This window comes from Garra rufa, chromosome 9 (genome assembly GCF_049309525.1).
Source record: "Garra rufa chromosome 9, GarRuf1.0, whole genome shotgun sequence".
Taxonomy (NCBI): Eukaryota; Metazoa; Chordata; class Actinopteri; order Cypriniformes; family Cyprinidae; genus Garra; species Garra rufa.
Window position 1 is genome coordinate 51,270,306 of NC_133369.1, and position 21,741 is coordinate 51,292,046.

Here is a 21,741-nt window from a genome sequence, read left to right on the forward strand (position 1 = left end):
TGCCAACAACAATATGAGATAAGAAAAATCATATACAGAAATCAATTATTAATTCATTAATCTAATTCATGTCTGTTAATGATATATTAATATATTATATAATAACATATAAAAAATTATAATACATAGATTTCAATATAAACCTAGATTGAAAAATGTTGTGCATTATAGAGTGTTGTAAATGAAACGTAACATTTAATATACATAAAAACTACTGTTAAAATGTTTGGGGTCTGACGTTTTTTTTTCTTGGGAAAAATAATAAATAATTAAATGCTGTCAGTAAAAACATTCATAATATTACAAAATATGTAAATAAATAAATTCTGTTCTTTTAAACTTTCTATTTTCAATTCTATTTTTTTCCCTATCTTGACAAAATAAAAATCACAGTTTTCCCAATAACAATGAGCAACACAACTAGCTAAAATACATATTCCAAGGTCTGGGACTCACTGGTGTCACAATGTACAATCTGACCAGTGCCAACTGACAAGAAAATCATATACAGCTGGCTTTTCACTTGATTGGTCCTTGGAAACTCAGAAAGGGACTCATGTAGCTTTATGAAGTCTGTGGAGAGCTTCAGCGCGTGTGTGGTGTCCTCATTTGGAGCAGGACGCTCTCATCACTGTGTCCCTCAAGACACTAGTGTATTCGGGACAGAAGGCAACATCTCATGCTACAAAGTGAACATCTGGTCTCAATTATGCGTGTGTGTGTGTCAACATGAATGATAACACTCGAGGCGCTGGTTCAGTGGGTGGGTTGAAATGGTTGGTGCATTTGAGGCTTGGACTGACTGATAGAAAACTGGACCAATCACAGGAGTGTTGCTAAAGGGCACATTACCCAGAATCCACAGGGATGGTCCCCCTCTGAGGCGTTTTGTGAGTGTGTTTTGTAATCCTCAATCTTGGATGTGGGAAATTAGATACTGAAATGCGCGTGTATGTGTGTGACCCTTCTGCATTTCTTAACATGATTGCTAATGCCTGTCAGAAAATGAGTGGTGGTGTCTGTTTTGTATATAATATTTTGAGAAGAACAGTCTGGATTATCTCAAACATGACGGATTTTGGAAACACACTCATGGGAACGGACATTTACGCAACTATTTTGAGTGTGTTTGTACATTACACATGTTTAAAACTTTGCATTGTTAAAGTTATATGACCAGCGATGCTTTTAGCGTTTCACACAAGATCTTCAGAGTGTAGCCAGAGCTTCAGCTCTGATTGTTCATAAAACACACACACACACACACACACACACACACTGAAACGCCCCACAGAAACCTATTTACCTGTGACACAGATTCCCATGAGACAGATATGCTCTTAGCACGTTTGAGGCTTAAACGCTAAATCTACTCGCTCTCTCACACACACACACACACACACACATATTTGTATATATAGAGAGAGATGGTCTTCAAAGACTTCTATTATTTTTATATATACAAAGTATCAGGGTTTCTACAAAAACATTAAGCAACACAACACTGGTAATAAGAAATGTCTCTTGAACAGCAAATCCGCATATTTGAATGATTTCTGAAGAATCATGTGACACTGGAGACTGGAGTAATGATGAAAATTCAGCTTTGCATCACAGGATAAATTATTTTAAAATATAGCTGCAAGCAGCGATTACCAGGGTTCAAGTGCTTAAGACATTAAAGCACATATGAAAAAAAATACAAGATTTAGCAAACCACCTTAATAAATGATTTAAAAAAGCATTTTTTGGCAAAACCAGGTAATTTGCCATAGAAATATAAAATTTTTAATGTGTATGACTGTTATAGCGCCAGCTGTGGTCCGATCTCCCTAAAAATTTGCATGCTTATTTAGAATCAGCCGTTGCATGTCCTCAGCAAGTTTCGTGAAGTTTTGAGTTTTTCTTTAGGTTTATAGGAGTAAAATTTGAGAAAATTTGGACGGGCCCCTTTTCTAAACCACCCCATTATATCTTCCCAAAGGGTACATTTAAAAAAGAAATTATAGTTATTGGCCTAGAGAGTCCAGAGAATTGTACTACAGTGATTTTTTTTTCTAGATCGAGCGAAAAACCTAGGACTAGTTTGCACAAGATCTGATTGACAGCAGTAGTACTAGAAGCAAAGTTGTCTGAAATGAAAAGTTCTGTCATATGATACAAATGTTGTGTGTATGTGCAAAAAAAAACGCACAATGTACAATCGTATCTTGAAAAATGAGATATCGCCACCCAGTGCCCGATTTCTTTCAAACTTCTTACAGACCTTTGGGGCCTCGAGTCAACCAGGCCCATCGAGTTTCATTCTGATCAGCCTCCGTTAACCTTGTCTAATAGGTGCTCAAATTTCATCGCCCTATGGCGGCCATGTTTTTTGATATGCGCAAATGTCCTTATAGATACTTGTGGCACTTTAGACCAAGATCGTGCACAGAGATTATCATGTTGATAGGACACATGGTTGTGTAGGTATAGCCATTATTCTAGTTTTACCCTCTTACAGAGCCACTAAGTGGCCAAACTCTGTGATTTTTGTCCTGTGACCTTAGATTGAGCTCTTACATAAGTGCTCTGAGTTTGGTGAAGAAATCTCATTCCATTCAGGAGCTATAGGCATTTTACTAATAGTGGCCCTGCCTCTTTCTAATGTTTTGGCGTCCCTTTCACAACAGTGAGTGGAAAGTTCAACTTTTTTTTATAATTATTGATACCCATTCTCCAGAGAATCTTCCTGCACTGGTTTGGTTCCGATCGGGCAGAAAACCTAGGACTAGTTTGCAAACTCCAAAATACCCCAAAATTTTGCCAGGCTAACGACTGAATCTGAGGCATGAGTTTTGTCTGGCATGAGCCAAGGATTCCAACTTGAGCCTATGACTGACGGTTTAGGAGTTATGAGCAGTCTCATACTTTTGATCGCTGTAGCGCCCCCGTCAGGCCATTTGGGGTGAGGCTTGGTGACGGTGTGAGTACTAGCATCCCTCCAAGTTTCCAGTGTTGTTTTTGACAACCATCTTAGATTTAGTCTTAGTCTTAGTCTTTTGGACTAAAATGGTTATTAGTTTTAGTCAAATTTTAGTCACTTCTATATGTGATAGTTTTAGTCCAATTTTAGTCGACGAAAAGTCAAGAAGGTTTTAGTCTAGTTTTAGTCGACGAAAAGTCAAGAAGGTTTTAGTCTAGTTTTAGTCGACGAAAAGTCAAAAAGGTTTTAGTCTAGTTTTAGTCAAAAAAAAAAGGAAAAAGTAGTCTTTTAACAAATTAATGTAGGTCAGTAAGTATTTTGCTGTTGGGTAGTGTCACTTATAAGTTCTGAAAATAGCAGATCTATAGTTCAATACAATGTGAGCTTCCGGATCGACTATTTTCACCAATAATTACAATAATGAAGGAATGTTTTAGAACATAAAAGACAAACAAGGATGGAATGCTAAAACGGCTTGCCATACTAGTACAGCAAAGAGTATTTAATGCTAAAACGGCTTGCCATAGCGGCAGGTACTTTTTTCGGTTTTAATTGGCATGCACAATAAGCAGAAATGTCATGCATTTTAAACGTCTGACCGACCACCCACTAACATTTTCGTCTATTCTCGTCTCGTCAACGAAAACTCACACACGTCTCGTCATGTTTTAGTCATCAACGAGCCATTTTTATCTCGTCATCGTCTCGTTTTCATCATGGAAAAAAGTGGCGTCAACGAAATGATTTCGTCATCGTCATCGTTGACGAAAACAACACTGCAAGTTTCAAGTCTCTACGACTTACGGTTTGGTCTGCATGATCGCTTTAACACAAAGATCGCTGATCTCTTGGTCATTCTAACAATTACAATAGGGTTAAAATATCTCAAATAGAATTAAAATATTAAAATAGAAACCAGTTATTTTAAACGGTAATAATATTTCATAATATTACTAAGTTTACTGAATTTTTTTATCCTAATATATATACTTCATAAGCAAACCATTAAAAAAAACTATGTACACACTAGGGATGCTCATTTCGGTTAATTTTCCTGACCGACAACCGCTGCTCGTCATCCGAACATTAACCGTTAACTGATAAAATTAGAATAATAAATTAGTTTAAAATAAAAATAGAATGCACGAGTGTCTGTGATGATACATTAAAAATACAAGCAAATGTTTTATTTTAACGTGCAAACAGCAGCATACAGAGCAACAACAAAAACTGTATTGACATATACTCAAATTATCACGCATCAGCAGCGGTTCTGAGAACAGAGAAAATCTGAATGAAAAAAAAAAGAATAATATAAATAGGCCTACACTAAATATGTATAAATTAAATAACTAGCTAATTAAGATGACAAAACTAAAACACACTGAATCCTTTTATGCGCTTTGAAGAACCGTACCGGTCTTATTCTTCTCGTCGGACATAAAAATATATAGCAGGCCAGCCAATACCTCAGTGGGCCTAGTTTTTAACATGTCCACATGCTGTACGGATAGGCAGGACCGCTGCCTGTTAACTCTTAGATCCGCGAAAAAAAAATCACCATCACAAAAACCCTTTCAATTTGCGGTTCGGGACTTCCATCCACTGTCATATGCTTGTGGAGAAGCGCGTGTTTTACAGCGTTCAGCAATAGCCAATCACAGACATGTATGTTGATTTGATTATCACTGTGGCCAATCAGAGGAGGCTATGTTACAATCCACTCACCAACCAAAGTGCCGGTTTCAGTTTTGCTGATTTCTACACTTTCGTGAACTCTCTTATTAAAACTAAGAAAGTGTTGGCATTATATAAATAAGAGATTAATTGTGCAGTGTAAAGGTTATTTTATTACTTTTTAATAACTTTATGAGATTGCGATGAACTACTCTAGGATGAGTGATAGCTGTCCAGTGATTGTAACGGGAGCGCCTATTGCGCACTTTCTAGACTATAATTCATTCAGAATTTGAATACATTCACTCACGGATTCACTCTCTGATAACCCAATAACGCCACTTGCCATTGAGTTGCATATACTACATCTGTTTACTAAGTAAAGGTGAAGCGAAATATGTCTGTACAGCCACACTGCACGTGTCGACACGTGAGTAAACAGATAACTTACAAATAGCATTATTTCTTTCACCATGCAGCAAACGTAAAAAAAAAAAGAATAGAAAAAAACCCTTTTAAACCGTTTAACTGATAGTAATAATCGGTTAAAATTCTTACTGTCGGTTAACGGTTAAACGGTCAATATGAGCATCCCTAGTACACACATATTTACCTCACATTTTAACTGGTCACAAGAAATTATTTACCTAACAAGAAACAGATTAATACACACACACTTAAACAAGTGCATGATATTTTCCCCACTACAGAAACAAAAGGGCAGTGCAGTGAAGAAAAACAGACGGGAAACAATGGAGATGAAGGAGAAAGATGTATGAAGACATGAAGAATGCCTTTAGCTAAAGTGCACGCATGCGTGTGTTTCTTGCTGCTTCAAATATTCCAAACCTCGATGAACTTTAGCATTACAAATAACACTGCAATACAGTTCTTCATAAGGCTGAGTAATTCTTTACTGGTTACCTAAACAAACATGACACCTCATGTATTACTGAAAATACACACACACACACACACACAGTAGCATTAAAGCTGAATGAGCAACAGCGGCATTGAGAAACCCCTCCATGTGTTTCACAATGATCCTAAAAACAAGAACTCACTGACCCAACAACACAAATCACATCTTACAAACACATCTTCACACACACACCAGAGGTCAACAGAGGTTTGTGTGCGCCAAGTGTGCTGACAGGAAGTTCCCAAGAGAACATTTGTATACTTCCTGTGAGGATATTCATTTCCTCTCTTTAAAAGGTTATAATCTTTGAGCTTCACAATCTGTTGAACTCATCTCACTCTGACACAAACACAAACACACACACACACACACACATACATACATACATACACACTCTGCCCTATAGCCTAGTTTACACATAACTGACCATATGAGTCTGAACCTGACCAAAGGAGAGGAGACCACACTTCATCATTAGCTGGACAGTCACAGCTGTAAAATCTGGTAGCCAACACACACACACACACACACACACACATACAGAGAAGTGTCATGTGCCCCTTCAGATTAATGAATTAGGTATCATGAAGTAGTGGGTAAAACATATATTTCTGTGGGAATTTTCGGCCATTCATCCAGTAGAGCGTTGAGGCGCCAATGTTGGACAAGAAGGCTCCATTTCATCCCAAAGGTTTTTGATTGGGTTAAGGTCAGGGCTCTGTGCGAGCCAGTCAAGTTCTTCCACATCAAACTCATCCAACCATATCTTTATGGACCTTTCTTTGTGCACTGGAGCACAGTCATACTGAAATAAAAAAGGGCAGGTTACATTCTCCTAGCATTCAAACCCAGACTCACCCATCAGACTGTCAAATAGAGAAGCGTGATTTGTCACAGGACAGGTTTTCACTGCTCCAGAGTCCAGTACTGATGTGCTTTACACTCGTTTTTCTAAAGAAACATTGTTCAACAGCGAAACCAGCGGGTAAGTTACAGCGGGAGTCCGCATCTCTCTCACTCTCCTGAGCCCATTAAGTTTTAACAGACCCCCTAAAGCAGCGGTTCCCAACCGGGGGGTCGCGACCCACAAGGGGGCCTCAGTGATCCTCCAGGGGGGCCGCGAGATATCTTAAAATTAATGTAAATATTATCCTATAATTGTTTAATTTCATTATTAATGCGCTAAATGAGAATAATAAAAGCACAGCCTCTCTCGTGTTCTGTGATTGATTGCTTCAGACTAGGCGCAGCAAGCCTCATCGCACTGTTAAATACAGACTGAATGGCGGCTCAAAACTTCCAAATGCTGTACGCAAACTAATGTTACATCTCTCGGCTGCATGCATGAAGCAAACCGTCGTAAAGGTAAAAGGTAAAAACGATTAGTGTCATAATAACGAACTTGCGCGTGCCTAATGTCTCGTGTAAATCAGAGTCGTGCATGAGACACGCATAAGTCTGCTATTGATTCACAAACTATGCGCGCTCTCGGGGCTCTGATCCCTATCGTATTTTTGCGTGCAATTACAAACATTTGCCTAGTTGTCCAAATTAATGTGAGTGTTTTATAATAGATGCTCACCCATAGAAGAGGAGTAAGGCTCGGTGTTTATGAGCATCAGGCGCGCACTGACAGAGTTCACTGATCCCGTCTTCGTCGAACCTTCACATCGATGTGTTTCAACAGATTTAGAATGTATTTGCTGTAGTTTGAATTCGTGTATTATTTTTTTAATGGATACAAACAGTAGATATTCAGTCAGTCAAGTTAAAAGGGATAGGTTTAGTGGTCTTTTGGTATCTCCCTGTTGTAGAGCAGGTTCACTTATTTAAGAAAAAGTACTCTTAAGTTGTAAAGAATGTCTGAAGTAAAATAATTTTAAAAGTTAGAATTGAGCAGAGGTTTTCTTTAAAGATTATAAGGTATATTTGAAGTTTTAATTTAATTTTTATTTGAATTTTGAGGGTTTTTTTATAACATGCAGTAGAAGAATAATTAAGGCAAAACAAATGTTTTGGTTAATAAAAAAGTTTTAAAAATAAATTATATTTTCTTTACTGTGGAAGTACAGTATAAGATGACATGTCAGGCATAGGGGGGCCTTGCAAAATTGGCCGGAGAAGGAGGGGGGCCCCGGAGTAAAAAAGGTTGGGAACCCCTGCCCTAAAGCATGCAGTGAGTTTGGTGGGGAGTAACTGAGAATGAATTGTTGAAAGTCACGTGAGAGTGACTCTTAATGACTGGATATGACTGATTATTATCGGTTCATGTGATAAATCCAGATGCTTGTGTTTGTGCGCGTTCCACATTTGCAAATCAGTCTGAATTAACAATATAAATGCGTTAATGGAAAGGCTCCTTTAAAAAAGTAACTAAGTAAATTACACTCCACTCTTTTACATCAAGATAAGACTTAAAATGGCCTGAAAACATGATCTGTGGGAGTTTTTAGTCAGTAATTACCTTGGTAAAATTTAAAGAATTTCTGCGTCTGTGGCCAATATTTACTGAGCTTTGATGACTGATGATCCAAAAAAATACAAATTGTTAAAAGTTACATTTAAGATCAAAAGGTTGCATTCATCTTGCAAAATCTGCAAAATGTTAATTATTTTACAAAAATAAGAGGGATCATACTAAATGAATACTGACCTGAGTAAGATATTTCACATAAAAGATGTTAACACACAGTTCACAAGAGAAATAGAGGAATTTATAAAAATGACTGTGTTCAAAAGTTTACATACACTTGATTCTTAATACTGTGTTGTTACCTGAATGATCCACAGCTGTGTGTTTTTTTTAGTTACAGTTCATAATAGTTCATGAGTCCCTTGTTTGTCCTGAACAGTTAAACTACTCCCTTTAGGTCCCACAAATTCCTTGGTTTTTCAGCATTTTTGTGTATTTGAACCCTTTCCAACAATGACTGTATGATTTTGATATCCATCTTTTCACACTGAGGACAACTGAGGGACTGATATGCAAATATTAAAGAAGGTTCAAATGCTCACCGATGCTTCAGAAGGAAAAACAATGCATTGAGAGCCAGGGGGTGAAAACTTTTGAACAGAATGAAAATGTGTACATTTTTCTTATTTTGTCTAAACATCATATTTTTTTTTATTTAGTTCTGCCCTTCAAACGATACAGAAGATACTTAAATGTTTCCCAGAAGACCAAATAAGTTCAATTTACCATAATCTTCAAATGCAAAAAGTTTTCACCCCTGGCTCTTAATGCATCGTGTTGAAACTGTATGAAAAGATGGAAATACACAAAAATACTGAAAAACCAAAGAATTTGTGGGACCTGAAGGACTTTTCTGAAAACAGCGGGCAGTTTAACTGTTCAGGACAAACAAGGTACTCATGAACAACTATCACTAAACAAACAAACAGTTGTGGATCATTCAGGTAACAACACCGTTTTAATAATCAAGTGTATGTAAACTTTTGAAAAATAACATGCATTTTGTATGATCCCTCAAATTGTGCAGATTCTGCAAGCTGTATGTAAACTTTTAACCTCAACTGTAACTATTAAAAAGAATAGCTGACCATAAGTTCAGGAAAGAAAATATGACAGGAACATGAATTTACATTTGATGTGTACAAAAAAAAGTGAGTGAGTGAGTGAACAATGACCGAATTTTCATTTATGAGTGAACTATCCCTTTAAATGTGGATATGGACTAAAAGCTATAAAATTTCATTTTATATTTCACAATGCACAACAAAAAAACCTTAAGGACCCCAGCCTTAAGGATTTTTGTTACAAATTGTGCCTAACAACACCCCTTAACCCATGTAAAACCACTGTCACTGAGAGCAAACAGTCTCTAGCGGCTCATTGCTTCGATCCCTCAGGAGGCCTGTTGCTAATGGAAACGAGTTTGTGTTTGAGACGGCCGCACCAGCTCACAACACTTCACTTATAACACATCTATGTGATGATTAACTGGCTATTGGCTGCAGGGGAAACCTTGGTCACACTCTGCATGTACACACACACACACACACACACACACACACACACACACAGATAATGTGGTCAGAATCGAACGCAACACTGCCCGCAGCACCAATTCACAGACACTTCCTGTTAGGACGCCACCACTCACACACTTCCTCAAGCCTTGAGGAAAACATCCACACAAACAAGACGTCCACACGTACACTGTCTGACCAGAAGCAGCACGTTTAGATGCTTAAACGTCCTGTTTATAACTGACGGCCGCTTCCTGTCCAGTAGAGGATAAGAGGACGTTATCACAGAAGGGGGTCGAGTAACACTGACATAAAAGAGCTTTGCGTTGCTCAGTACCTGACAGTGGGCCAAATATAAGCAGCTTCATTGTTCATTAAGACAAGTCGCGGTGATAACAAAAAAGTGCGGAGAGACAGAGAGAGAGAGAGAGAGCGCAGATGATGAATCTTTAAGATGAATCTTTGGCGCCCTCTGCTGTTCTATAGCAGAACTGCATAGTCTAAGTTTTTTGTGGTACCCTAAAAAAGTTTGATTCTCACAGAAAAAAATAAATAAATAAATAACAAAAAACATGTCAGCAGTAATGCACAAACAAAATACATGCACAAATTTAAAATATCATGGTAGTATGTTAACTTTATGTTAAATTACATTTTTTAAATGTTTTTAAAAGATGTCCCTTAAAGGATAACTATTGCCAAAATGCAACCTGGGCTGTTTTTTTTTTTTTTTTTTTTACTGTAAACGAGACAAACTTCGACACTTCTTGACTGGCAAGACGGCTGCGAGCGGAAACCCAAACAGTGAAAGTGAGTTGTTCAAAACCTTTCTTTTTAGTAAACTCTGTGTACACAAACAATGTTCTCAATGCTGGAGTTCATGTGTAGAGACAGGCGATACTTCGAGCAAAGTTTCATGGTGTGTCGCGCCTTCTTAGTGTTGTAAAAATATCGATTTTAATGCGCTCAAATTTATGCCCCAAATTTATGCCCCTAGAACACCGGCCACTGACCACAAAACGAAATCACGGTCAATCTCAAAAACGGCTCGTTTGTCGTAATTATGCTTTTAGATATAAGTTTGTCTTGTTTACAGTAAAAAAACAGCCCAGGTTGCATTTTGGCAATAGTTATCCTTTAAGCGCGCCAAAACTGCATTTATGATACACAGAATCTGAATTAAGAAATTAAGATTAATACTCTGAAATATTATTACAATTTTTGTAATTTAAATATTTTTTATAATGTTATTTATTTAAATTCCTATTTTTGTGTTTTAACATTTATTTTTGCGGATTTGCTGTCACTTTTGATCATTTTATGCATTACTGCTGAATAAGTTTTAATGTCTTTTATTAAAAAAATCTGATCTCAAACTTCTAAAGGGTAGTGAAAGTGGAAAAACTGAAACTAATATAAATAGTCATAATAAATGACTACAAACTAGTTTTAGTTTAAGTTTTAAATACGCTAAAAGCATGTAAATAATTTCTTTATTTCATTATATCTTAAAATATTACAACTAAAATATAGAATAAATATTCTAAAATACTCAATATAAAAATATACAAAAAGTATACAAAAAAAAATATTAAAACAAACATATAAAACATATTTAAATTATATGAATTATTTACTGAAACAAAGAAAATACTAAAAAAATACTATAAAAATATACAAAAAGTATACAAAAAAAATAAAAAATAAAATATTAAAACAAACATATAAAACATATTTAAATTATATGAATTATTTACTGAAACAAAGAAAATACTAAAAAAAATACTATAAAAATTAAAATATTTATTTCAAAAAATTATATATATATATAAACTAAAACATGTAAAAACATATTGAAATTATATGCATTAATTTACATTAACGTACATTTACATAAACGATTAAAACTGAAATATGGAATAAATATTCTAAAAAAATAAATAAATAATTACAAAAATACAAAAATAAATATAAAAAAATAATATTCATACAAAAAATAAATATGTAAAACATTTTAATTATATGACTTACACATTTAAATTAATACAAAACATATTTAAATGACATGCATTAATTTACTAAAATACTAAAACTAAAATATAGAAAAAAAACAATTAAATGTAGAATATTCTGAAGGGTAATTTTAAAATACTATAAAATAAAATACAGGAAATAAATATTTTAATACTAAAGTATATTTGAATTATAAATATAAAATTATGTAAAAATTAAATACAGAAATAATTTTTTTTTTTTTAACTATGTATGTAACATGTAAAACAAGCTTAATGCACAACATATTTAAATATTGATTAATTTACTAAAATACTAAAACTAAAATATAGAACAAATATTCTAAAAACTAAATATAAAATTATATAAAATAAAATACAGGAAAAAGGTATACTAAAACATACATAAATTAATGCACAAAATATTTAAATACCCTAAAATTCTAAAACTAAAATACTGAATAACTATTCAAAAAAAATCTATATTCTATAAAATACTATAAAAATAATATTTTAATTCTAAAACATGCAAAACACATTTGAATTATATGGATTACACATTTAAATGAAAAACAATTAAATTAAACAATTATAAAATAAAAATAACTACACTAAAAACCAAAACAATTATGTTGTGTTTGAATGAGTCACACTAAACCATTAAAGCAGTATTGTAGCACTTCCTGTTTGTGGACAGTGTTTCCTGTGGACCACAGGTGCAGACTGACTCATTCAGTAAATCTGTGTGAGATACCAGGATGTGACGTTAACAGTGGCTCATAGTGGCCTTCTTAAGGTAAAAGTAGACACTATCAGCTTTAAATGTGTGCAGTGAGTGTTACTCTGGTGGTATGATCTCACACGCTCCCTCCGGCACAGATGTGAAGTGTCTTTTATTTCACGCAGAGAACTAAAATAACACGCACACACCCAGACACACCCACCACATCAAACACACAACTACATTCTAGCAAAGTGTCTGTGGTCTCGGTAAGCCGATATCATCTGTTCTGGGTCAGCAACATGTTGCAATGTGGAGAGGACAGCGCACTGCCTGTGTTTGGCCAGAGGGGGGCACAAAATACCAAACAATTGAAAACCAAAATCTCTTTTTGCTGTTTTAATCATTCATTCATTCATTTTGCTCATTAAATGCTCATAACTGACCAATTTTAAGATTTTGAATGTCCAGTAATACTAATTAGAGATGCACCAATATTAACATTCTGCTTGGTACCAAGTAGCCGGTGATAATGTTCATGTTATGGTCAATACTGATTAGAATTCTGTGCTATTTGGTCAAAATAAACCGAAAATAGAACTAAAAAATAAATAAGTGTTTAAATGTTTTTATTTTTTTTAATATTATGATTATTAAAAAAAAAGACTAGAAACTAAAATCAATTGTTTTAAATGGTTCAAAATTATAGTAATAATAAAAAATGTTGTTGTTGTTGTTGTTACGGGTATTATTACTATTTTACATATTACTGATATTAACAAGGGATGCAAGCCATGGAAGTTTAAGGAAAAGGAAACTCACAATATCAGAAATACTATTATTAATATAATAATAATAATACCAACAACAACCACCACGTTATTATTATTATTATTGCCAATAACCAAAATAAATGACAAAAAATTTAAATTAAATTAAACTTTTTTTTAATAAAACAAAATAAAAATAAAAACGAAAAACAATTGCTTTAAATGATTTAAAATTGTATTTTATGTAACAACAATAATACCAACAACTACTACTATTATTATTTTTTGTTATTATTATTGCCAATAACCAAAAGAAATAACCAAAATTAAAAAAATTAAAAATTACAATATACACTATTTTGTTCAAATAAAACAAAAATAAAAGACTAAAACTAAACTTGTTTTATTACTATTGCCAATAACCAAAATAAATGAAGATAAAATTATTCAATTAAAATTGTTTAAATTAAAATGTACACTATTTTGTTAAAATAAAAACTAAAATAGAAGACTAAAAACTATTGTTTTAAATGATTTAAAATTACATTGTGTAACAACACCACCACCACCAACCACAACTACTACTATTATTATTAATAATTTTTGTTATCATTATTATTGCCAATAACCAAAAGAAATAATTAAAATTAATAAAATTATAAATTACAAATTAAAATGTACACTATTCTGTTAAAATAAAACAAAAATAAATTCTGAAATCTAAAATCAATTGTTTTAAATGGTTTAAAATTACATTTTGTAAAATAATAATAATAATAATAATAATACCACCAACAACATTTTTATTATTATTGCCAATAACCAAAAGAAATGACCGTAATTAAAATTAATAAAATTAAATGTAAAAAAATACACTATTTTGTTAAAATAAAACAAAAAATAAAAGACTAAAATAATTGTTTCAATATAATAATAATATTAATAATTAGTTTAAATTGAAATTAAACTTTAAAATGTACACTATTTTGATTAAATAGTAAAATAGTGAAAAATTACTAAAATCTAAAATCAATTGTTTTAAATGGTTTAAAATTATATTTTGTATAATAATAATAATAATGATAATAATAATAATACCACCAACAACAACAGTTACAACATTATAATTATTATTATTTAACATATTACTGATATTATTAATAAGGGACCCAAGCAATGAAAGTGTAAGGAAAAGGAAATTCACAATATCACAAATACTATTATTAATATAACAATAATAATAATAATTATTATTATTATTATTATTTGGCATTGCAGCACCATAATTTACAATATAAAAATTGATTTTTATTTTATTCTTGCTAAAGTGTTCAATTATCTAATTTCTAAAGATGAACTTTAAGATAAATCTAACTGTAAAAATACTGACTGCTGGTAGCGGTCTAATTGGTAGCTGAAGGCACTGGCAAATTATCTCAAATTTCTCAAAAACAAACACACAAAAGCAACAGAATGTGTAGAATTTTATGAATGAACGAGGTTGGAATTCTGTGGAATCCTGTGGAGTTTCTGCAGATGCAGATTCCATACAGATCTAGTGATCCCTCAATAGAAAGAATTATTGGAGTTCAGAGCAGTGTGTGTGTGTGTGTGTGTGTGTGTGTGTGTGTGTGTGTGTGTCCATCCACAAATTAGGTCATGGTTCTTGGGAGACAACAGTCATCTGATACCTGTAACTAAAATATATACTACTAAAGCTACACACAGGAGCGCTGCTCATTTTAGAAGAGAATGCTAGCAGTGTGTGAGTGTGTGGGTGTTTGAATGACAGAATGCATGTCTCACTCTGTCTTTGTCATCAGCCACATCACACAGAACATCATCCAGGTCAAGAATTCCTCCATCACCGTGTTCCAGCCGGTACACCTGAACCCAGTACTCTTCACCCTGAGAAAGAGACACACAGAGACAACATGGTGAACTTCTGTTTGACTTTAGCTTAAGTGAAAGTATTCCTACACCCACACACACTTCAGGACACTCCAATCAATGAGGAAGAGCACACACACACACACAATGAGGGTTTAACTAATCAGGATAATGCACCTGAATCTAGACCATCACCCAGACAGGACAACACACACACAAACACAGGTCATTACCACTCAGTATGACACCCACCAGACAGACAGAACACCCCCCCCCCCACACACACTTAGCTCACAGAGACAGACAGCAGAGAGCAACTGTAGGTCAAAGTCACAGAAAGAATGTGAACTGAACTTTGGGACAGCAACATCTGTCAGTCAAAACTGAAATGCACTAAAAATATATATAAATAAATAAATAAATTTGTAAATAGTAAGTAATACTGCTTCACATAAAATGCCATATTTAATATAATAATAATTAACAGAAATAATTTTTAATATACAATAAGTAACATTTAAAAATATTTTACAGAAATAATACTAAAAAGTACTAATACTAAATAAATTATTATTATTATTATTATTATTATTATTATTACTACTACTATTATCATGATTAATAAAGCACCCGAATATATATAACTGCATAATAGTTGATCAGAACGGAGATTAAAATTAATATATTTATAATCTGTCCATAATAATAATAATAATAATAATAATAATAATAATATATAATACAAAAAATCATCAATATTTAATGTGTTTTGTAGAAATAATAATAATAATAATAATAATAATAATAATAGTTTAATATACAATAAATAATTAATATTTATTGTTTTATAGAAATAATATTAATAATGTTTAATATACAATAAATAAGCAATATTTAATGGTTTATAAAAAATGTTTTATATGTATAATAATAAAATGTTTAATATACAAAGAATAATCCATATTTGTTTCATAGAAATAATAATAATAATTCTTATTATTATCATCATCATCATCATCATCATCATAATACTAAGTATAATAGTAATTACAATAATAATAATTATTGTTGTTGTTACTATTACTGTTGTAAATAATAATAATAATAATAATAATAATAATAATAATGAACCCAAATAAATATAATTGAAAGATTTGACCAGAACAGGGGCTTTTATTAATAGAATTATAATCCGTCAATAATAATAATAATAATAATAATAATAATAATAATAATAGTTTATTATACAAATTAATAATCAATATTTAATGTTACATAGAAATAATAACAATAATAATTTAAATAATAATATAAGTTAAAAACAACAATTATTATTATTATTCTTAGTGTTATGATGATCTTAATAATAATAATCATAATAATGTTTAATATGCAATGAATAAGCCATAGTTATTTACATATTTATTGTTAATTGTTGCATATTAAACTATTATTAATATACTTATACTAATAATACTATTTAATATACTATATTAATATAATTAATTAATAATATATTAATACAATAAATTAAAAAATTACAAATTAATACATATTAATAATGATACTATTTATTGGACAAAAAACTTTGCAGTGCTGGATGTATTATAAATGGTTATGTTCTATTTTCCTCAGAGTTTTCATATGAAGAATTTTACATTAATATATATCTAATGTGTGTGTGTGTACTGTGTATTTTTATTATTTATATATTAATACACACATATGCATGCATATATTTTGAAAATATTTACATGTATTTACATGTATATATTTATATTCAAATAATTGATACATATAAATATTTTAATATATAGACAATTTTTCTTAAATATATACATGCACGTGTGTGTATTTATATGTACATAATTAATATATAAAGGACACAAAAACTTTTATTTTTGATGCAATTATCATTAATATTTATCATTAATTATTATTAATATCTGCTTGACCTAAAGGCTTATACGACATGAACGATCTACAGAATCTCTGAAATTTTATTTTATTTAAAGTACAGGTGTTTCGTGCAAAAGTTTACAGGTTTCGAAAACCTGCAATCAACTCTTAACAAAACCATCAGAGTTTTACATAGAGCTCACTGAGTGAAAGCATAAGTGAATAAGTAACTGCTTCATTTTGCAGGCCAAACAAAGTCATGATGTCACAATGTACCACAGTTATGAACCAATCAACATTGACTCTACCTGCTTAGCCCAGCCCTTTTCCTCCCTCAGCCTCTTCTGCAGAGAGAAGTGATGCTTCCACATCTCTAACCATAACAATCTGTCTTTCTCCACACACAAAAGAAACCAGACCAGGTTAAAGTCCCATTCTGTCTTCTCTTCATTCCTTTCTTCCTCTCAGTTCAGAAACAAATAATCCTAACAGGGAAGTGTTCAGTAACGTGAGAAGTTCACTCTCAGAAAGACCCGTGTGTAAACTGAGAGGATTGTGCTGTCAAAGACAAGTAAGTGTATTTGATACGAGAGCCCATGTCTTATTGAGCAGCCGAGGAGGAGAGACATCAACACAGCAACCAGATATTCAAACTTACTTTACACTGCTATCCTAACGGTGTATATGTGTGTGATGTTTATTAATGTTTACAGTAATGTAATCCCTCGTTTATGATGCTAATAAAGCTTCTTAAAATCTCCTGACAGAGAAAGCGCATGTCCGCTAACTCCAACACGCAGTCCAACAAGGGAACGTCAGTCTCCCCCAACAGAGAGCAAAGTGTTTTCATGAGAAAGAGTCTTTATGAAGCCTCTTTTTTCAACAATCTGGCTCTCTTTCTGCAGGATACAGGAAATAAGAGTCATTTTGCAGTGCTAACTCACACACACTCATGTTCAGCTTAATGAGTGTTTACTCTAAAGAGGCGTGCGGGCATCTGAAATATTTCAAAAAGTGTGTTTTGAAAATGAAAATCTGCATTTTTTTATTTTTTTTTACAGGCTGGATTGTTTACAAAGCGTTGTCATGGAATATACACAGCAATCGCCCACAACATTCTGCAACCATAACATTCAACTGTGGAGGAGATTCAGTTTAAGAAGTAATTAAATTTGAGTGGAGATTCATTTGAATCACTTCAAACAGAGATTCAGTTTAAAGTGCCCATTTTATGGATTATGAAAGGTTCATATTTTGCTTTTGGGACTCCCCAACAACAGGTTGACATCGTCTTATAATGTGCACTTATTTTTACCTTATTTGCTCAATGACTCTTAAATTAATCGTTGAGCGAATCGTTTTTCCAAACCCCTCCTTTGCATGACGCTAATCAGTGGTGTTGGTCCAATGACCCCAGTCTACTGCATGCAGTGCATGTCAGAAACAGAATGCTCATCACCATTACATTAAACACCCAAACAGCAATGGTATATGCGTTAGCCCAATGCAGGAACAGATTAAACACTGCAGTTTGTACTAGGGCTGCCACTAATGACTATTTTTATATTGATTAATCTATTGTCTAATTTATCGATTAATCGATTAATCTAACCGACTAATTTCCCACACACACACACACACACAAAAAGCAACAATTTTACTTAAGAACATTTTATTTTAATAAAATCAATTAATCGCAGATGTTTTTGATTATTAAATTTTAATGGAACCATTAAAATGGAATTAAGAAAAGCAATGGAAAAGAATTTAGTAAAAATAAAACTGTAAAACTCAATTAATTAGACAGGCTTTTTGATTAAAAAAAAAAAAGAATCATTAAAACAGAGTATAGAAAAATTTTAATGGATTTCATAGGGCCCTATAATTATAATTAGCTTTTTTGTGGTAATAAAAATGTAGATGTATAGTGCCTTGCAAAAGTATTCATTCCCCTTTATTTTTTTCACATTTTGTTTTGTTGCAGCATTATGTTAAACTGCTTTAAATTAGTTTTTCCCCACATCAATTTACACTCCATACACCATAATAATGACTAAGCAAAAACCGGATTTGCAAACTTTACAATTTTATTAAAAATAAAACACTGAAATAAGTACATTGCATAAGTATTCATACCCTTAACTCAGTACATAGTTGAAGCACCTTTACAGCCTCAAGTCTTTTTGGGTATGATGTGACAAGCTTTGCACATCTGCATTTGGCAATTATCTGCCATTCTTTGCCTCACCTTTTCACCTCTCAAGCTCTGTCAGCTTGGATGGGGGCTGGCAGACATTTTCTAGAGTCCTAGTTGTTCCAATCATCTTCCATTACGGATAATGCTTCTGTGAACCTTCAATACAGCAGATTTTTTTTTCCTGAACTCTTCCCTAGATCATTGCCTTAACACAAGTCTGTCACTGAGCTCTACAGGCAGTTATCTTGACCTCAGGACTTGGTTTTTGCTCTGATATGCTAGACCTTTTCTGAGAGGTGTGTGCCTTTCTAATGGTGCGTTCACACCGGATGAAGCGGCAAGCGCGAGTGATTTACATGTTAAGTCAATGCAAAGACGCGAATAGCCATCCTGCAGAGCGAAACGCGCGAATGAGGCGGCGCGAATGAAGCGGCGCGCAATGAGCGTTTCAAGCGATTGCCGCGCGAAACGCGCGAGTTCAAAAATCTGAACTTTGGCGAAAATCCGCGCCGCATTAACCAATCAGGAGCTTGCTCTAGTAGTGACGGAGGCAGAAATCCGAAACAACAATGGAGGACAAAATTACCGTTGCTGTCTGTGGATACTCGGAGCTGTACGATACATCTTTGGACTTTTGTAGAAACAGGAATAAAAAGGATCTTGGTAGGAAGAAAGTGAGTGAATAGGTCGGATAATCTGGTAAGTTTTAAAAAAACGCTCTTTACTCAATTTGACCTACATATACATACATATTGAGACTACAAGCAAGCTAAAGCTGGCAAATTGAGCTCATTCACCTATTTTACAACTACTTTCCCGCTGACGAGTGGCAGAAGCCCCTCCCATGACACGAATTTGCATCTGTTGTGAAGAAAATGTCATGCGCGAATGGCGCGAGTAAACTCAAATGTTCAAGCGTTCAACTACGCGTGAATAGCGCTTTTTTTTCCGCGCAAGTCGTGTCCGGTGTGAACGCACCATAATGGTGCGTTCACACCTGATGCGAATGAAGCGGCAAGCGCGAGTGATTTACATGTTAAGTCAATGCAAAGACGCGAATAGCCATCCTGCGGCGTGAAACGCGCGAATGAGGGGGCGCAAAACGCGCGAATAGCGCGAATGAAGCGGCGCGCATTGAGCGTTTAAAGTGTTTGCCGCGCCATTTGTGCGAATTGCGCGAGTTCAAAAATCTGAACTTCGGCGAAAATTCGTGCCGCGTTAACCAATCAGGAGCTTGCTCTAGTAGTGACGGAGCCAGAAATCCGTAACAACTACGGAGGACAAAATCACCGTTGCTGTCTGTGGATACTCGGAGCTGTACGATACATCTTTGTACTTTTATAGAAACAGGAATAAAAAGGATCTTGCTTGGAAGAAAGTGAGTGAAGTGGTCAGACAATCTGGTAAGTTTAAAAAAACGCTCTTTACTCAATTTGACCTACATATATACACATATATATATACATACATATTGAGACTACAAGCAAACTAAAGCTGACAAATTGAGCTCATTCACCTATTTTACAACTATTTTCCCGCTGACGAGTGGCAGAAGCCCCTCCCATGACACGAACTCGCGTCTGTTGTGAAGTAAATTTCACGCGCGAATGAAGCGAGTAAACTTCAAATGTTCATGTTCATGAATGCTCCTGAGCTAAATTTCGAGTGTCCCAGAAAAGGGTGTGAATACTTATGCAACAGAATCTGTTCTACAGTATTTTGAAAGTGATTGCAGTACCAGTTTTGGCCACAATCCTACATACGGTTCCTTTAAGAGGGTCAAAATTGCAGTTTCAATGCAGCTTCAAAGGGCTCTACATGATCCCAGCTGAGGAATAAGGGTGTTATCTAGCAAAACGATTGGTTATTTTCTAAAGAAAAAGAAAAATTTCGGTAACACCTTATTTTACGGTTTCTTAACTAGTTGCTTATTAGCATGCATTACTAAAATATTAGGCATTTCTTAGTACTAATTAAGCACATATTAATGCCTTATTCCACATGACCTTATTGTACATCCTAATCCTACCCAATACCAAAACTTAACAACTAGTTTACTAACTATTAATGAGCAGCAAATTAGGAATTTATTGAGGGAAAAGTCGCTGTTAATAGTTAATAAGTGCTCCCTATTCTAAAGTGTTACCAAAATTTCTATACTTTTTAATCACAAATGCTTGATTTGCACTAGCTCTGTGATGCATGTCCGTGACTTTGCGCATTACATAATCACGTTGGAAAGGTGATTTTTTTCCCGACTGAAGAAAGAAAGCCATGAAAATCTTAGATGACACAGGGGTGAGTGAATTATCAGTAAATTTTCATTCTGGAATGAACTAATCCTTTAATCTTTAGAAAAAGTTATGAATAAATTTGCAATGCAATTTCATCCAAGACGACGTTATTCCATTTAGGAAGGTGATGTTCAATAATATTAACCTGGAAAGGAGATTCGATAAGATTCAATTTGAGAAGAGGTTCAATATAGCAGATTCAATTCAGTCACAGGTTTGATTCGATTTAGGGAAGAAAACATTAAACTTGAAAAGAGAAGATCTGCTAAGATTGAATTTGAGGAGAGGTTTCATTACATTAGAACTGAGAAGTGAATCAAGCAGCTACAGGAATCTAGATTTAAAAGCCTAGAGACTTCAAAAATATAACCATAGAAAATATGCTGAATCTCTTCATATCTTCC

General features: G+C 33.6%; 1 protein-coding gene across 3 annotated transcripts in view; it reads right to left on the minus strand.

The window, feature by feature from the left end:
• The window catches only part of pard3ab (par-3 family cell polarity regulator alpha, b), a 116,820-nt gene that overhangs the window by 79,883 nt on the left and 15,196 nt on the right, over nt 1-21,741 (minus strand). For all 3 annotated transcript variants that reach the window (XM_073847096.1, XM_073847097.1, XM_073847095.1), the window contains exon 2: nt 14,864-14,965. In XM_073847096.1, coding sequence (XP_073703197.1) covers nt 14,864-14,965 — 102 coding nt within the window. The remainder of the gene's footprint in view (nt 1-14,863; nt 14,966-21,741) is intronic.